The 20450-nt window shown below is 32.0% G+C and overlaps 1 protein-coding gene across 2 annotated transcripts in view; it reads right to left on the reverse strand.

Annotated features, from left to right (window-relative positions):
* Nucleotides 1–1086: 1086 nt before the first annotated feature.
* The window catches only part of LOC137924107 (uncharacterized), a 101286-nt gene continuing 81922 nt past the window's right edge, over nt 1087–20450 (reverse strand). For both annotated transcript variants that reach the window (XM_068767431.1, XM_068767432.1), the window contains 2 exons: nt 18016–18989; nt 1087–2843 (listed from right to left, as the gene is read on the reverse strand). In XM_068767431.1, the coding sequence (XP_068623532.1) occupies nt 2248–2843; nt 18016–18982 (1563 nt within the window). In that variant the 5' untranslated portion in view covers nt 18983–18989 and the 3' untranslated portion in view covers nt 1087–2247. The remainder of the gene's footprint in view (nt 2844–18015; nt 18990–20450) is intronic.

Below are 20450 nucleotides of genomic sequence, written 5' to 3' on the forward strand. Positions count from 1 at the left end.
ACCACTTTAATTATACTTTTTTTGTATTAGGTTACTTTTGTGTATGTTAACATGACCGCGTTGTTAAATCGTGTAGTTGTTAAAGAAATAATTATTATAAGGTATATTTTGTAAACATAAACCAAGAGCCGATAGCCGACGGGTAGGTTCCCCACCAAGCAGACCGACGACAAAGTTACGGGCGAGATGTCGTTGGAGGGAGGCAGCGCGACACCGGTCATCTTAGAGATTTTTTGGGGATGCATATGTCATACAGTCGGGGTTTATCGGTTGAAAACTGAAGAAGATGATTATTAAAAAGTAATTATTCGCAGTTAACTTATACAAGTAAGTGGTGGGTATAAATAAAGACGTACAAGAGAAGAGCCGTCGTATTATTCAGTGAAGATGTTACTCTGTTAGCGTAATAAATTAGTAATATCGGAAGGGCTAACATCGAGCAGTTTAAAAAAACGTACTACTTTTTATCCGACATGAATAAATGTTTTATCCTTTTATTATATTACGGTGCTCATTTGTAACTATTATTTACAGTAACTATTTTTTTATTATCGGTTAAAAAGAATAGTAAGAAATTACTACTTAAGTGTATTGTAATTATTATGATAGTAGAAATTCCTTTTCCTATTTTATTTCTAAACTTAAACTTGGTTGTTTGTTGATAGGGAGTCCTTGATAGTTATCACAGTGCGTATATTTTTACGCCACAGACTCAATATTGTTTTCTGGTTTAAAGAGGGTCGAGGGTAAAATAATATTTAAATGATGTCGAATACAGTTATTGGGTGTCGAAGAGGGAACATCATTTAATTTTTTAGCCCGTGAAAATTATTTTAATAGTCTCTATTAGAGAATTACTTAATAATACTAATAATAAAAAAATAATAATGATTAACAAACATTTTATTATCGATTTTCAAACATATTTAGATTGCAAATAAACATTTAACAACACAATAAATCATATTAATATTAAGCTACACGTAATTACAAACAGTTTATTATTATTTTTAAACTAACAAACAAGTAAATTACAATGAAATACTATGACATAATAAATGACAATAATTATGACTTTTCCTTAAGTATAAGCATTTTATTCATCTTTTCTTAAAATATATAACGTTTTATTTGTCTTATAGAACGCAAAAATATAAATAACGCAATTGAATATAACAATTTAAATTGAAGATATTTAAAAACAGTTTTTTCTTAATAAAATATTAACGTTTAACTTTTTCTTATCTGTGACTACTGTTACTTGCCAGTGTCGAAATTAGTTAAGCGTATATTTAGATATAATTTAGAAATAAAACTTGAATAATATATTTTTTTTAAAATATTAGATGTTAGGAAAGACAGTATAATAAATAAAAATAAATATTTTGTATAAAATAATAAATCACTTGTTTTTGTTATTGTTCATGATAAATATTCATATAGAATAAATAAATAACAATATAATATTCCTATTTAATTTCTATCATCGCCTGAAACTGACCGACAGCAATCTTGCAAAGATTGGTGGCATTTCATATTTATTCAATGACATCGTAGGCTTTGCATCGAATCTGGTATACAAGCAAAAGTTCTCTACTGTCAGATCAGAATCAAAATAACAGAAATTTTAATATGGTAACGCAAAATCAGCTTTTGTGTGTAAAGATTTTTTTATTAATTACTTTTTGACTCTTTATGATATAAATAAATTTACATTAACTAAAAGAGCTGCCCGGATTGTTGGTTTTAAAAATAATTCTGTGCTTGTAGAGAATGCAGAAAGAATGCAGAAAGTGATGTCTTAGTGCTTAGAAATGAATCAGCGACATTGCCAATAATATATAATATTAATATAAGGTAAGTCGCTTTGAAAAAGAAATATAATTCATTTTAGTGCAAATTGAAAGAGAGGGAAGATATAGAAGGTAAAGAAATAGATAAACTTAGATAAATAGATAAAGAAAAGATAAATCAAAGCGTTCCTATTAAATGGCTTATGATTAATAATTCGAAACTAAAAGGGCTCTTGTAAAAGCTACTTTAAAAGATTTATTATACATAATATATACACGAATCCCGGCCCACTTTCATTCTTACATATTTAATTTTTTTAAACCACAAAATCTTAAGTAATATTATTGATTAATACCCAGCATTAAGCATCAGTTTAACCATACGAAGACTACGCTGTTATTAGAAAATAAACTTAAATAATAAAATAATTAGGGTTTAATTTAGGAATGGAATTCAGACCACCTGGACAGTGGCGAAGGCGCTGAAAGTAACTTTCTTTGGCGGTTCAGCGCTGCATGTTCTGATGACGGAGCGTTTCGCGCCGTCCTGAGCGTTGCTCTTTAATACTGGCTTTAGATTCGTGACGTCACCATGCGACTGTGCTTTGAACCTCCCAATCGTGTTGCTCGCGGCGCCTAAGTCTCTCAACTTGTTAGTCAAACCCGTTATCCTATTTGAAAGATTCGAGTAATTTTTCTTAGGATCGTTTTTCTTGGGCTCTATCAATTTCTTGGGTAATTCTAGACTTTGTAATGAAGTATATTTTCGATGGTCCGTACTCAAGTTTCTTTTTATTTCCGTGGTAGGTCGCGGTAAACGTGGCGCTCTCTGCAGGAAACTGTTTGGACGGAATGGAAGGGGTGTGAGTTTGGGCTTTGGCTCGCTGGTGAGGCGATAATACTGCGGTGCTGGATCCAGTCTCTGCGGTTTCTTTAGAGTTAAAGCCATCGCCATTTTGGTAGGGCGCGCAAGGCTGTCGAATGCGGTGGTAGAGAACTGCGAGCGGCTGCTCCTCCATTCTTCTCGATCTGATTCATAGCCGGTGCTCACTGAAATAAAAAAGAATCATAAATATAAGGTTTGCAAGAGATATTCTAATTTGGTTTTTAATTGTTACATCGACCATGACCACGCGTGAGGGACCAGATCGGCATATGACAATCGCTTTGGCGAGCAAAGAAATGGCCAGTTTTTATCAGTAGCCTTATATCTCTTTGATTTAAGAATTTAGCGACCGACTTTAATGAAAAAATAAAGCTTTGTGTTTGAATTTGCGCACAGCTCGTAAGATAGATATATTTTAAGATAATTGTACAATTTTAATAATATTTGTCTTTAGATTATTTTTATCTATATAAATGTGCACCATCTGTGGTACAGTCAGCCAGTCAATATTTAAGCGTGGAACACCAGTTGAACATTATACTGTACGAAAATATAAATTACGTTTTTTGAAAGAAAATTATTTTTCAATGTGGTGGTTACGATGTCATTGGTTGTTTTTTGAAAAAGAAGGAGGTTGCGTGTTAAAATCACGTAGGGGTTGTCAATAATCGCATTTTGTAATGGGAACACACTCGGGCAACTATATCTACCCTTCTCTATTAAAGAGAAAACTGATAACTAGTTGTGATCTATCTGGTGTATATTAATTACAGCGACTATTGACAATAATGATGACGTTCGAATTTAAATTGGCGTTCGGATGCAAATTCAAACAACCAATATATATTTAAAAGTATTGATGACTGCAGAGGCCAGTGTAGTAACATGGAACGTTCTAATTTGAACGCTACAGTTTTAATAATAAATAAATTTGGATTATCTTTAAATTGTTTTGAATACTAATCCATTATCAACATAGACTTTGAGTGAAAATTGTTGCCATTTCACTAATAAATATTAATCTTTTAATTTACTAGAAAGAAAAATAAAGTTGATAACTAATATTATTAATTTAAATTTTAATATGTTTCTTTTGAAGAAAGTTATCGGTAAAGGTTTCAAATGATAATCCGATTTTTCTGTAGCAAAATCCATTTATAAATCTATATATTTCTTTTTTAACGTGTACAATTAATAGTATAGCATTAAAAAATAAATATAATTTCATCATAAATATGTACTTCAACACTAATATACATTTTGATGTATGTCTGTTACATCAGATGTGATATTACAGTGACAAAAATTCCAAACACGTACATATTTCCGCGACGCTGTGCATATGAAATCATTTATCAAGCGATACCTGACTGTCATACCTATGATATAGTAACTTTGGTAGCAAGGATTTATGCAACAGCGACAGGAAAATTTTATGACCTTCTCCACAGGTCATCGTTGTACGGATCTTGCATTGTACGTGACTGTCTGAAGTCTTCGGAAGGAAGGTAATAATGCTTAATTTATTTGTTAACGTTATTACTTTTAAGCTATTTTACTATTTTTAATTTAAATTAGGATATACACAATTAGACTTTATGACTAGCTATCCTCTGCCTTCTTCGTGAATTTAATGAACAATCAACCACCATTGCGAACGAAATTGCGTAAAATCATAACACTAAATAAACCCTGGCGACAGGAATATTTTTCCCCATTTTAAATATTATGGTCTCCGAGATATCTTGATAAGCTGTTAAATAAATGGTGATAGGTGTAAATTATATTTGCAGTTATACGTATAAAATTTTAAAACTTACACCTATAATTGTGCACATAGCTGTCATTACTAAGCAATAGTTTATAAATTAATAATAAATGAATATGTTTAGATACGAACGAAGACCTTAAAAGGTATAGAAACAAAATGAGTTTTGCTTATGGATACAATAAAACGTATCTTCGTTTAGATATGAAAGATAAATACGAAAGAGTACGGTGAGACCTGTAGTTATTTAGCCTCGGGTTATATCTCAATACCTACGTGCTTCATATAGTTCTTGGCGTCTTCTTTCACAACCGACCTCCGACCTATCTGTTGTTGCTAATGACCTTAACTTTTGTATCAACTGGTTACATAAACACAACGATTGTTTACGGTTTACGCGGGTTATCGTGCATTATTTTTATACAAAGGCACATGTTGACATACAGCGAATATTACGATATCGAATTCTACGTAACATCTTTGTCGTTATATCAACGTGTGCATTTTAAACATTTTTAATATTAACATAATTTACCAATCATTTTTTGTGAAAAAAATATATTTATCCATCATAGGTTTCAGGGCTCGCGAGCCTTCGGTAATGTATACATATTAACATAAGCTGATTCATTATTTTTCTGGAAAACCTCCCTACGTATTTCATTTTTTTGACTATTTAATCAATACTTTGTGTATCCCGTGTTGATTTACAGTACATAGTAAACAAATGAGAACATTTTGATGAACTCACGTTAGTTTCTAAGGTTATTTGATTTTTTCTATTAACATTACAAATGTCTTTAAATTTCAACCAATTTAGGTCTATTTGAGCCGTTAAAGGGTATACAACAGATTTTGTTTTAGTTTAATATCAAGAAAGATTACTGGTAGTAATTCGAACTGTTATGTTATTTCAAAATGAAGGATTCTATAGCGAGATTCCTTTTCATATTTCGAAATCTTAGATAGGACGTTTTTACAAAAATATCATCATCATTATCACCATTTCAACCGATAGAGTCCCATCGTAAGGCCTAAAGAACGTCACAATGACCCGTCTTGCGCCACCCACATTCAGCGAATTTTACTATTATTTATTAGAACGTATATATTATTAAATAATACAAAATATATCATAAAAAATAATATGGACGAATATTATGCATAAACCATTGCTCGTTATATATTTTGATGGTAACTTTACAGTTAGCGGTGTTTCGATTTATGTCGAGTCCTTGTTGAATGCATTCGCGTAGACGCAAGGTCGATGCGTATTTTCCGCCGGGTCGGTGTAATATCGATATAGTGTTTCTAGACGGGCAACATGCGCTGGGTAATCGAATACAAACGCGATATAATCCGCGCGTGAAGGGCGGGTCGGTTCTCGCGCGTTTCATTTTACCTATCGCTTCCTCTTACATGTAATACTTTATGACCTCATACCTCTTCCTTTACAGGAGAAACGTAGCACGCTTTTGCTCACGTGCTATTTCAGTTGGGTCTATATATTAACTTATTATATAGACTCTAAAGGATGGAATAGGCTTATGAGAAATTTATATACTATTTTATTGCAGATGCATACATATTACTATTAACAGCACACAAAATTCACTTGTTAAGAATGTTAAAGAATAAATATTTTATTTTTTATCTTTATAACAGAAATTTATTCATCACATGACATCATATCAACGAAGTTCAAAAAATTGTATATCTGAAGTGGAAGTTGAGGCTCTCAATTGGCAACCACGAGCAAGTAGACGCCATATGTAGTAGAGATAATAGGAAGTGGTCGCACGAACCGTAATTTTAAAAACTGGACATTGTTAGAGCGTCGTTATAAACAAACAAGACGGCAATGATTAAAAAAATATATTATGGCAATTAGTTGACTACAACTTAGTTTTAAAAACTTTACAATTCAAGTTAGTAAATAGTTTTAGTTAGTAAGACAGTAAACACTGTAACATTCAAAAACGTGAAATAAAAAATCGGAAATGTTAAACGTAACTGTACAAATAAATGCACGGTCGCTAATGTGTGTGGAATATAGATCGTAATAAAAAAAGCAGTTAGGCACGGCATGGGTATGTCCGACATTAGGTGGATGGACGATTTAGTCAAGATCGCGGGAAGCTTCTGAATGCGCAAGACTGGTCTTTGGCAGAGGGCTATGCTCTGCAGGGTATCTATCAGATGACACAGTGAAGCTAATACAGATTTACAACATATCACAAGTTTTACGAAAATATCTTGTTGGCGAATGTAGCTATTTAATTATTTACCGTTAAGACAGTGACCTGCTATTATTATAGCAGTTTTTAATCATTATTCATTTTTGAGAAAATAAAACATAAAATTATTCAAATTAATTAACGTTAAGAGATAATATAAAGAGAAATATTTTTCATCCGTACGTTATCTATCTGTTATATAACTTCGTTTTTATAAATTTTATTCTTGTCAACGTTGTCATTATTTATAATGAATATTTATGTTTTCAAGGTTTATACAGAAAAAGATTTTTCTGTGCTACGAGAGACCATTTGAACTTTCCGATGCCTCGTAGCTTTAAGTAGAAGGACGCCATTATCAACATCATTTTAGGCATAAGACGCTCATTGCCGGACACAGGCGTCCTCTATAGATTTCATATAAGACCGGTATGGAGCAATCTGCATCAAACGTCTTGACTTGTCATTCTACTATTTTTCTATAAATTTGAGCTCTTCAAGAAATCTCATGACTTACATAAATATAGCACCTATCGACCTAACTTCATCGGATAATCATTTACTTTAATCATTGATACAGCTTGATTGGTAATAAGTATAATAGCTTTGAAGGAGTAAATATATTGCTCGTTTATTAGAAAATAACTTTAAAGCCTTTACTGATATGTAAACTACAATATTGTATCTGATCTGAATTTTAAAAATTTTTTCATATGTTAGCATTATTATATTTATTATTTCTAAAACCATTTTTATATGGATCGCAAGTACCATATTGTATTTAAAGGCTGTATAAACTAAAATAAGTTCTAAAAATAACAAAGACAAAAATTTGTTATCATGTAGCCATTTTTTTTTTCATTGGCTATTATTTATTAACATCCAATATAACTAACCTTCACACTTGTTTTGTAATAGGTACATGATTTATATAACCATTTTGATATACCATTGAGTGACGAAATTAACAAGAAGGTAACTTGGAAGTCAGTTACCTTGACTCTTGAAATATTGTTGTTATAAAGAGGATTGTATCCTGATATCACGCGAACAAAAATCCATGGACACCAGGACTCAATACCAAGTCCATCTTCGATCACAGATGACAATAAGTTTACTTTGGCAAACTAAGTCTATTGAGTCCAATTCTAAGTTAGTTGCAAAATAGCTGGGTATACTGGTTCCGCACTATTTTATGCTAGGTATAGATTTATTTAGGCTATTTTAGTCTGTATTTTTCATATGTCTGGTTATGTGTATATAATACTGTAGCCATTTGTAGGAAGCATCGACGAAGTACCAGGTCGAATCTTTGGACTTCATACAGATACGTGCCAAGAGCACCAAGCGGCCATTGGTAACGATAGTTTCATGATCTTTAAAGCTTGGAGCATCGGTAAAAAGTTGCTAGTTTAACGATTTTCTACAGACTGCGTTTTGGACAGTTTACAGCGGAATTACAAAAAATAACTCTCCCATCTCCTTTCTTCCATCAGACAACAAGACGTAAGGTTTCACAACATTCGTACACTACTGAAATTCCTTCTACCTGCACTAGTGTTTTGCTAATATTTTGAAAGCGACATTGTTTCCAAACAATTACTAATAGGCAAGAGCGAATAGGCTTCTTCTCGGCAAGCGTCAACCATCGTAAATATCGTCATTGCTTAAAATTAAGCGAGGCAGAGATCAAAAGCTTTGCTTAAAAAGGATAAAAAAACTACTGATTCGTACGTAAACTATATGATGGTATGAAAAGAACTTGTCATGAATCCCATCGAGAAGTTTCAAGAGGGAAGTGATCTTCAGTAATGAAGAAAGATACTTCGGATGCCGCTGCAAGGCATAGGCCTTTCTCAAAAATCGCCACGATGTGTTGTACTTCCCATATCCAGGTATTTATTATTTTTTAATATGTGCGCTGTAGCTATTGATATAATTGGTAATAATTGATATTACCAGTGAAGTAAGGCATCATGTGCATGCTTGCAAGTCCTCTAAGTGGGTGTCCTAACTGCACGGCGTATACTCAGCTAATGGATGCCACCCGAGAACCTTCGAGTACCAAAGGCTGTCGGTTACACGTATAAACAGTTAATTAATAGTATTAACTACAGTTCTCTTGATAATTGACAAAGTTTAGCGTAAGTGAGAATGTATAAAACGTAATTGTAATCAATTAACAATTTAAATGAATAATAAAGCAATTATTATTTTTAAAAACATGACGAATAGTTGAACATTAAGTTAACGAGTAGCCAAAGGTGGTGCAACCAGTGTCGCAAACAGTAATTTGCGGTTTGGTGTCCCAACACGAAGTATTGAGATCACGCATTTATTGTTTTTAACCAGAAGTAAAAATAATTATTGGTTTGGTGGTGTCTATGGCGATTCACTTTAGGTGTTATATAAACGTACAAGTTAACTTGATCTGTATGATTGATATTTGATTATTTGTAAATATAATCCATTGTAGGTAACCTGTTAATGATAAAATCATTTTACTCAATAGGAAATTGTAATGTTTTGACAATCTTAGGAGACAAAACACTATAATTGTTATTGTACATTTCAATACATGTATTCAATTAATGCAAATACATAAAAATAAATAGTGTTCTTTCTTTTTCTCTTTTAGTAACTTTTAATTAATTTTCTGACCTCTAAACTACTTTACCTCAATCTCCATTTTGATTTTATTACGCTAACAAAAATAATCCCTTTACTTCACTTAAATACTATTACGTAGTATTTAAAAGCAAACCTTGTAGTTTGTAAACACTGGTTTCATATATTATAAAGCATACAGCTAGTCATTACAATATATAGGAAATAACTTAACAAATAAATTGTCGACTTAGAAGTGGACATACTAGTCAAGCAATCATATAATCCATTCGTAAAGAACAAATAGTATTTAATATCATCGACGACGTGTCCTTGTTCGACCAACTTAAGCGGTTGATGTTTAAATAAAAATATTGCTTAATTGTGTACGAGTCAAACTTGAGCTTTTAGGCCGTGTAGGGACACCATGCAGTTCACATAAACGAGGACATTGAGTCGATAATCAAAGAATTCAATTATTTTATAAAGTGATCGCCGAGGCTATCTAAATTCTAGGCAAAATATATCTTAGTAAGTAACAGTTTGTTCCATTTCATAGCCAGTGAAATTACTAAAACAATGAAACGTTCAGTCTTATGTCTATAATACATGTCTACAGGGTGATTGAAATAAAGTGACTTTGTTAAGGTTATCGGAAAACGGTGTATATAGTCCGTTTTTAATAGGACTTTTTGGAAAATTGTGAGAGAGGCCTATCTCCTACGTCTTACGGTTGGTCTTACGGTTTAAAGAATTAAATTTCACACATTAAATCAGATAATTCACAGACAAATTTAAATATAACAAATTTACAGAAAATTATAAATGTTTTATTATTACGTTAAGTAGTTTATTTAAGTTTTATTATATTTATTAACAATTAATTATACTTAACAAACTTTTGTGTTATTAATTACATTTTTAAAGATGGCGCATGTTGCTTGTTATCCAAATTGCAACGTTTCCAGTGTTTTATTTCTATTTTATACATAGACATAATATTTTAAAATTTGTTGACGGCCTGTTATTAACAAAAAAAAATGTCTTTAAATATTAAGTTTAATAAAAAATCCTCATCTGTCTATATGGTCACCCTAACTGCGCGACGTTGACTGCAAACAAAACGTAATATTGATGAAACTTTATCGCAAATAGCAAATGTAATTATTTGACGTATTCGCTGTCTTCAAATATCAATTTCGGAAAATTTTATATCTTGTTAACCGTTTAATATTCGACAAAATCTTGTACTAAAAAAGGGTCCTTAATCTACTTCGGCGGCCAAGTGTGGATTGACATACAAGTAGTTTTTAATTTGGTTGGTAAACGTTTCCGTTATGTCGGTTTTATATTAAGTTTTTATTCACCATTTATCAATAGTGGCGATATAATATATTTTAGATAAGTATGGGTATTATTGGGGGGACGAATATACTACTCTCATTACGTAAATTCGTAAGTAGAAGACAGAGAGCCCAGTAAAGATTCCTTAGACGAAATAATATCACATTTATAACGATAATCGGAAAAATTTCCCCATCGTATAGTAATTTTTCAACACTGCGCAGCAATTTTATATGATAGATAGTAAAGGCGATGACTTGAGCTATGGTAGCCCAGTGGTAGAGTGTTGAGACTTGCGATTATAGGCCGCGAGTTCGATTCACGGGATAGAGTTTTATATAAAATTCACACTTTGCATACATTACATAGGATTTGAAGACTGAAATGTTTGTAATATGCAAAAGCTATATTTACATATGGGTAATTTAAAAGAAAAAAATATTTTATATTAAGATAGCGTAATAATTTATAATTTAAACATTTACTATTAATTCTAAAGACAGAAAAGAATGATTTAAAATCACTTAGGTATATTTTCTCGTGTAAGAAAATTAAAACAATGATTATTAAATTCTCTGGTATGAGTCTACTCTATGGTATTTCACAGCAGTTATTTCGCAAGATCGTTTCGAGGATGTCACTTCGTCTCATTCGCAATACCTATTTGGTATTTGCAGGAGTCCAATGCGTCGACGCAATCTGCTTGAGCTACGTGTGTCACTGGCTATTGCTGTGCTTTGTGTATTTCTGTGGACGCGGCGTTCTAGGTAAATGCAATACTACGTGCTAAGCCCATCGATCTACAGTTGAATGAACTGTAAACATTATGACGATATGTGAAGGGTTTCTAGTTTTTTTTTTTTTAAAAAAAAGGCAAATACATATTTTTCTAGATACATAAATATTTAGTGGTCTTTTTCTAATAAAACCTTTTTTAAACCAAAATATTGTTTCAACATATATATGGTACTAAGTTTTACTTTTTTATAAAATTACACACAGCCATCGAAACTCATAAAATTTAGCTGTTATCCGTCCGCGTCGATAATGCAATTTAATACATATCTAATAACGTTATTCCAGCCTTAAAAATCACAATCTGTGAATAGATTATCTGAACAGATTTGGCAAAAAACGAACGTGTGGCCGAAGTAGACATCTGTCAAACTTTATTTTAAATTATGTCTACCTGACTTAACAAACACGTGACAATACAAGGGACAACGTGAACAACGTTGTCCCTTAGCTATAAATAATCAATACAAACCTCAAAGAGAACTGTCAAACACTCGAAGTTCATAGCGATCTGTTAAATGCGTAGTTTCAATAGTCGTTATATTTTGATTTTATTAATTTTAAGTTTTAAAAAAGAAGATTTAAATCTGTAAACCCGGTTTTAAATTGAGGTGTGATCAAGGAAAATTAGAATTAATTTTATAGCCGGTCTGACTTGGTGTCTATTATTATTTCTAGAAAAAAAAGTCTTTAAAACAAATTTTTAAGTTTTGTTCTAATTCCTTTTTATGATGAGAAGTATGAGAGAGAATATTCGAGACCGCATCTAGAGATCACCTACCAAAAAATCTTTACAAACTATGCAATAAAAGAAAGATAGCCGGAGGCCTAGTTTGATAAATTCTAAATTTTACGTCAATATTTATTATTAGACAGCAAGCATATTTTCACAATAGTATAAAGATAAATACTTAACTGCATTTTAAATTTGAATCAATATTCACTCTAGCGAAGTTGATATTAAAAGAAATATATACATATGATAAACGCCGTGGGATGGAGAAAGCCAAACAAATTAACTAATATCTTATGTGAGGAGAATACTGTTGAATATACTAATACACAGAACAGCCGTGAAATCAGACTTAGCTCTGCTAAATCGTATTCAAACTCTCACTTTTCTTAACTATAATTCTTAATTGTTATTTACTCTTTATTTTGATGTTTAACATCGACCGGACTTGCAAAAAGTCATGTTAGACGGAATTAAGTACAAAGGATGGTCTTATTACACACAATCTTTTATTCTCACCTATTGAATCAGGTTAACAAAAAAAATCATCAAGCGATATGTGTTGGAAATAGTTATATATGTATATTGTTGATTACTTATAACACAAAGTTAGCTTATTAATGAAATCTGTTATAAATGTGGTCTAAAAATTATTTCCTTTATTAATGTTTTCTTTGCTTTTATTCATGAAATACCGAAAAAACTAAAAAAAAGAAATTGTCGTTATATTTCTTCATTTTATTTTCTATATGGATAATTGTTATGTGTGAATTAATTGGGAAAATATATTTAATTTATACGCCTAAAATCTGTTACTACGAAAGCGACTGGTAGATGGCGCTAGTGGTCAATAGGCTTACGCTATAGTAGCACGGATTATCATATGAAGGTAAGCGCTCGGTTGAATTAAGACTGATTAAATTATGAACGTTAATGGAAACTCGTCATAAAATAATTTTTATTAGAAATTCACTTATTTCATACAGGACAAAAATCCGTTCTGATGTATAAATAACTATATTCGGTAAGTAAAGTCCATATAGCAGTTTCTGCGTGGGTATCTTGTTACGCGATCGAAATACAAAGAGCGAAATTAGGAAATTTCGATATAAAAATGATGATATATAAAGTGTTTATTGTTCAGTGAACTGGATTTTGACCTTCATTTTTTGACAATAATACTGTGACAAAAATTAACGTAATAGTTGTTTGTACTTCATTTTGAGATAGGAGGCCGCCATGCTCACATCGCTTAGGCGGGTGCTCCATAAAACGGGCAGGCGCAAGGGCCTCCGAGAGGGGACTTCGGCGTGAGATCTTTGATGCAAGAGATAGCCAAACCGACTTTTTCGGTTTATATTTACTAGCTAACATTACTACCAAGAAAGAAATCAAAAACTCCAACAACGCTTTTGTCTAGGTTGGTAAAATTCAATTAGGTAATCTACAATATCTACGGTAATTAGGACAGTTTACCTAAGAAGTTAACATCAATATGACAAAAAAGCGTTTTGTAAGTATTTGTGAATATGCTCACGAATCCGATAAAAGAAAAATTGGAAAGTGAAACAATGCCAGTCAATCATAACTAACTAATCGTATATCAAACGCATATAGCATCTGTTAAGTGAATAATTGAACAAGAAGCATGCGCGCGTAACTCTGCTGAGACGAACCACTTAACACGAAATATAAGTGTGACCACATAAATGTATTATTCAGGACAGTCCATAATACCAAAAATCAAAAGTATTAAGTATTTAATATTAACAATTTAGTGTTTATTTGTGTAATTGGATAATTAATAATTATATGCATGCTTGATTTTATTCTCCAATTTCTCTTAGAAAATCTTTATGTCATTCTTAATAACAGGTCAGTCTACATACCCTTTTTTATTTTACATAGAGCTTACCTACATTAATCGTTCTTTTCATGGACAAGGACTAAGTTTATTTATATAATGTAATAAGTGGTTACCCTAGCGCGATATAGCAGAACGAAACAACTATTAAACAGTGAAAAGGCATGGATTGCGAAAGCTCGTAACGATCGCTACTGAAAAATATTATCGCCCGTTTCTTAAATTAAATTCTGCCTATTTTATAGCAACGAGGAATCGATTACAATGTAAAACTGGCACTTTGAAACTGATGTAGTGTAATGAGTTTGAGTTTCTTGGATGTAAGCAGTTGGAAATTAAACTCTGTATTGTTATCATATCTTATAGATAATCTTTCAATTCATTGAAGTAAAAATATATAACAAACAACAGTGGTAGCCCAGCGATAGAACACTAAGACTTGTGATAAATTGTGGGTTCGATCGCTAACACGCCTGCCAGTAATAATGTCGTCGGAATTAAACTAAATGCAGGTCGTTTTCAATCCTTCTAATTGAAAATCTAATGGGAATATGGATGACAATGATAAATATTTAAAAAAAGACATCCAGTCAAAACAGTCGGGTCGGGTCAGCTATTTTAGTATTGTTATAAAGTAATGTCTGACAAAACAAATTAGTGAGGTGACAGATAACTGAATAGAATTAAAATTGTAATAAACATCGATAATCTGACAGGTGTATAAGTCGATAAGCTGATAGATCTAGCGACGGCGTTTCGGAAGCGAGTGAACGACCGGTGTTACGCAAACAGCGGTGCGGCGACTTCATCCGCGACCTTGGCTTTGTTGCATTTTAAGTGGACATTCGTACACAACTGTTTAAAAATAGAATACTGTCACCATACAGAAGTGTCACGCGGGTAATGTGTAATGTTTTGGCGTAAAAATAAACTTTCAATTTCAATTATAAAAATTTCAAAGTGAAACTTATAAAAAAAAATTACCGATAAATTGACTCATCACGATCTCTCTAGAACCTTATGGTTTGGAGGCTTGAAATATAAATAGAATATTGATTCTACCAAGTTAACCTGTCTTTTTTTACGAAATTTTACTTACAACAGTTATAAAGTTCGCGAAAACTTATGAATTTATTCGCATACTTTGGTAGTTTGGTTATTGTTTGTTTATAGTTAGATAATTTAACCACCTTTCCTGAAACTGTATTTCGAGTTCTGGAATCAGATGGCCAAAAAAAAAAAGACTTGACTTACAGGCGTTAACGCCTGGAGGCTTTTTTTATGTACTTCGATAATTAATTGGAATACTAAATGAATCTGGTGTGTCAGCCCAGCTGCGCTCTCGTCTCGGGGGCCATTAATCACCTCGCTGAGTGATGGTAATAACATGAACCATTAAAACTAGAAAGTAAAATTTATTTATATAGAATATGAACCGAAAACAATATTTTCTTTGTAAATATGTCTTCAGCAGTATCTTATGTCATATTTTATAGCAATATTCTGACGGCCATCTCTGCTCACCTTTTTTGTTTATTTTTGACTACATTATATAAAAATAAATTTTATGCGACTTTGTAGTTAAAAACACGATCTTAGTAATAGCCAATTCGCTTCCTATTGAAGACACCCAAGCTATACTTAGATTTGGACCGAAATGCCCAAGAAAGTAAACTATTTTTCACCCAACCTAACGTCGAAGCGAAATATTTCGTTTACATGCTAGGAATGTGTAAAACAAAGGGTTCAATGAACTTTTAACGTCTTTCAGAAATATGGTAGCATTTATACTCCTATATAAAACACCGTGGAATTGGTCACTATATGTCTGAAGTTAAATCATTGACTAGATCGTAAAAGTTGTCCATAAGTCACATTAAATTATTTCTATTATTATCGACTAAAGAATGTTTATTGTGATCATTTGTGTAGTCACGAAACGAATGCCACCTAAAGAGCTAAATTTCACAGAAAGTGGAACCTTGGTCAAATCCTATAATAGAATCAATGCTTTCAATGACCGATTATTTTGCTTGTATGACATCTACATAGGAGCATGACCAGCAGAAGACATCATATAAATATTTTTTTTAGCATAAAGGGTTAGGGGTGGTTTCCATGAAGTGTGAAAATATTTAAATTATGTTAAACTGTTTTACACGAACGTTTGTCACGTGGAAGCATAGAAAAGCAACTGATCAAATAACCCCGGCTTGGTGATAATGCGCGCTAATGGAATGCAAAGTCATTCGTCACGTCGACTACTAACGCACGAGTGTAATATACGCCTTTTTGCTACAAGTTGTGTTCGCCTTGTATTCTTCCCACTGTTGGGATACAATCCGCTTCTTAGAGAGAATATTCGTAACATTACAACATGTCACAATTTTATATACTGGTTTTCTCATTATTCTTTGTAGCGATGTTGTAATAGGCCATTTAGAAAGTTTTGCGAGAAAAAAGTAACCATCAATGTATGCAACGCTAGTGCGATACAATTGGTTTCATAATTAATTTATTTTGAACAAAAATATGTTTTTTTTTTATTTACATTTAATTTTCTCTCGTATTTTTATTAGCCTCATGAGACTGTCGTGTGACTGTTGTGTGTCGTTCAATTATGAATGTACATTTTATTGCAATGATTTTTTTAACTTGATAAACTTATGAACAATGAATATCTGCAATTGCTTTTTGTGAACAAAGTGCCTTCTAAAGTAATCACCGTGAGTGCAAGTGAGAAGTACTCTTTATCTGTTGTCACAGAAGAGAATGTATCATAAGTAAATAATGCCATATCGTCCTCAGCTCCGAACAAACCCGTAATCGCAAAAAGCAAATTTTACAGGAGAAACAAAAACATGAATTTCTTGAGTACGTTCCAAATCAAAGCTATTTTTTTCTGCAAAATCTTAAAAACATGGAGTATTTAACTTCTGTTTAAGGATATATTTGGAAATAATCTGAGCTATTACGGAAAATAGATCTAACTGGAATTAAATTTAAAAGTTTTTTGAGAGCACGTTGTTATTCGTGCGAATAACAACGTGCTCTCAAAAAACTTTACGTGCATATTTACCGTCAGGTTGCAATACGATAATATACATGTGTAAATTTCTGCCAACTGCTTCACCGTAACAGTTTTTACAGTTTTTTCGAGTCACATTGGCCAAGTTTGTGATCGATTCTTTAAAATATGTTATGGAATAAGACTTTACATTAAATATATTCATAAAAAAGTACAAAAGTTCGTAAAATTTCCAGTAATACCTATTATTGGAACATTTCTCTACTTTCGAGAATTTTCTTTCCGAATAATATCATAATTGTGATTTACAGTTTGAGCTTCATTAAACTGTTTTTGTTAAAGATGATTACTGTTTTTTTTTTCGTGGAAACATTAATAGTGGAATAAACCGGGATAAAAAATCTCCTTTATTTTACATATGAATTTTTTAAATTATCACAAGGCTTAATACTACCTGTAGATGCCGAATTTGACAGAAATGGAACAAGCCTGCAATAGCATAATACGAGTTTATTCGGTGGGGTCGACGAAATCAGTTTACGAAAACCTTCAATCATAACAAAGACATTCTGTATAGATAGATATAACGGAATTCGCAAAATATCTTATTCCAATTAAAGCCTTGCAACTGTTTAGATTGTAATTTGGAACTAAATTATTTGAATAAATATTGTAATCAAAGCAATATCTGTATGACAATTTCCTTTATTTAATTCTTTTTTATTAGACGTCTTTGATGTAATAAGTTTCTTACAGTATTTCTGGCGTAGTTCCATAACTGCTTATAAGGAAAAAGTTTATTAATTATCTAACATTTGGTTTTCATTTTAAATTGCTTTTCATATGAGATCATTGATAACTAAATGTGTTACAACACTACAAAATGATTATAGTCGACAAATTAAAAACAGAAAGTGCTAATAACAAAAGATAAAAAGTTAGAAGAGTTAGATAACTCACGTTTATTGCTCGCTGTCCATAGAGTACTGGTCGGGCTTGTTCTTTTGGGTTTATTGTCTCTGAACATAAGAATATCCGGTATTCTGTTTTGCTTGTTATCTTTTGGTATTACATCTGGTGCCCTTTCTACATTCACTCTAACGAATTCGCCTTTGAGAACTTTAGGAGTGTCTCTACTCGGAAGTAAAGGAGGTGATGGAGCTTTAGGTTTTTTGTGAAAAAATCTTTTCCTCTCGGGTTTAGCCGGAATATCAATGTCCGTATAAATAATGCTATCAATCTCTCCAGTGTCTCCGACATCGGTTTTGAAACCAATCAAGCTAAGCGGTTGGTCGAATCGGTTGGAACCCTTTTGTTGTACTGATATATGAGTAATTCCATTGCACTCATTTGCATGTAGTACTTCGAAATCCGTTCGTATTTTATCATAGTTGTAGTCTTCGACGCTGTTCTTTCTTGTTTTTATTAATTCATTTGTCCTCTTCTTAGAGAATAAGTTGTCATTACTGGTATAATTGTTAGGATTTTTTGTCAGCCGGTTGCGCATTTTGAAATATTTATACGTGAAATATATTCTTTTAAAATCCTGCTCGTTTTCAAACCTCACTGCGATGGCTTCGGTATTGATGTTTTTATTTACATAGAAGACTAGAGTTCTCTCGCAATTGGGATAGTTTTCGATGTTCACACAATTCGATATGTCGTCTATGGAGATGTTTTCGTATTTGTTTACAATAAATTCACTGTAGTCTTTTATTATTTTCTGTTTATCATCTTCTTTCGCGTCTTCCTTCGTGAGTAGTTGAAGTTGATCTTTTTCGTTGAAGCCCACAACGATGTTGTAAGAGTGGAGTGAAGTGGGTTTGGTAAGGGCCATCATGTCAAACTGATGGTTGGCATTGTGCAGCTTCTGCCTGGAGACGACAGCGGCGTACCCGCCCGAACGGGTCGCCTTTTTCACCGTCATTATGGACCTGATGACAAGAAAATATTTTTATAAGTACAATAATCATAGGACATTAAGAAGTGAGTTAAGAAAATAGTGACTCACAGTTGTCACTCAGTATAGTTACGACAGTTAACCAATTAACTTAAGAAACCATATTCATATTGACTAGTTGAAGTAAGCCCTTCAAAAAATACGCGTTTCAGTTTTCTAATTTCATATAATTGGAGTTTGTTCTTTTTTCGGGAATCAATGATAGTAATAATTCAATTTAAAAACTCTTAATGGATATATAAGTAAGAATAAAGCTTCCACTTATCGAACTTATACATTACAATTGATGTTATTGATAAATGTTATTATTCTTTTAAATATTTTTTTTATATAATTATAGCGGTTAAGTGTAATTAAAAAATCACAACTTTTTTTAAATGATAGAGAATAGACAAAAAATTACAATCATGATTTTTGATCTATTTTCCTATCTTTTGTACCTTATTTTTGCAAAAGCTTACAAGACGACAATGAGGTTAAATAATCAAATGAATTTAATATTTAGATTCGAAATTTGAATTTGATTAAACAAAATCATATTATTTTTCTTAATGCTATTCAACTGAAGGATATCAAATAACGACCATAAAAATGGAAGCAAAGGATTGACCCACATTAAAGGCTATTTTATTTTAATTAGACGAGCTTACACTTTCACTCACTTTCATTTGATGTAGACCGCACGAAATATTAATGGAATCACAAAACGGAATGCAGTAGAGGTTTTTGAATTATTTTAACATATCTTGAGTTTTTCTTTTCGTTTTAAACATACAAGCTTTTTATCGTAAAATCGGTTTACCTTAACCTTTATTTTTTTAATATGTTTTGTTACAGTACAGTACAATATGACCCATATTGCCATACAAGTAATTGTCAAGTACTCAGTCATTTATTTGGCCGATTATGTTGAAGCCTTAGTCTGAAAACGAAGGAATCCAATCCATGGACGCTGTTCTTAAATTTTTTGAAAACAATAAGCAAACAAACACAAGCGTATGGTTCTATTTTTACTGTTTTCCTCTTTTCGAGAATAATTATTAACTAGCCTATCCGACTTAGAAACGCTTTTTCTTCTCTTAATTTTTTTAAGAATTAAATTCAACATAGTAAGCTAACTTGGTCGTTGTAAAATCACTATTACGTATAAACATCGATGAAGGTTACTGTTGCTTTACTGGCAATTTTAGATTTTGTAGGCTTGATGGGGCAGAGTGCAGATGGAACTTAGTTTGGAATTTGTTTTCGTAGCATAATTAGGGGTTGCCTCGGGAACCTTGGCTGTTACATAACATATAATGACACCAGATTTGGATGACAGCCGAAGAGATTTTATTACAAGTTTACACATAATATTTGCGAAAACACTTTTTCCGTAACACCGCTTAATGAAACGCTTATTGTTTTTATATTTATACTATAATTAGTAAATTAC

Source organism: Battus philenor, unplaced genomic scaffold, assembly GCF_028537555.1.
Source record: "Battus philenor isolate CCGP_79_NKW_IND1 unplaced genomic scaffold, ilBatPhil1.0.hap1 SCAF_23, whole genome shotgun sequence".
Classification (NCBI taxonomy): domain Eukaryota; kingdom Metazoa; phylum Arthropoda; class Insecta; order Lepidoptera; family Papilionidae; genus Battus; species Battus philenor.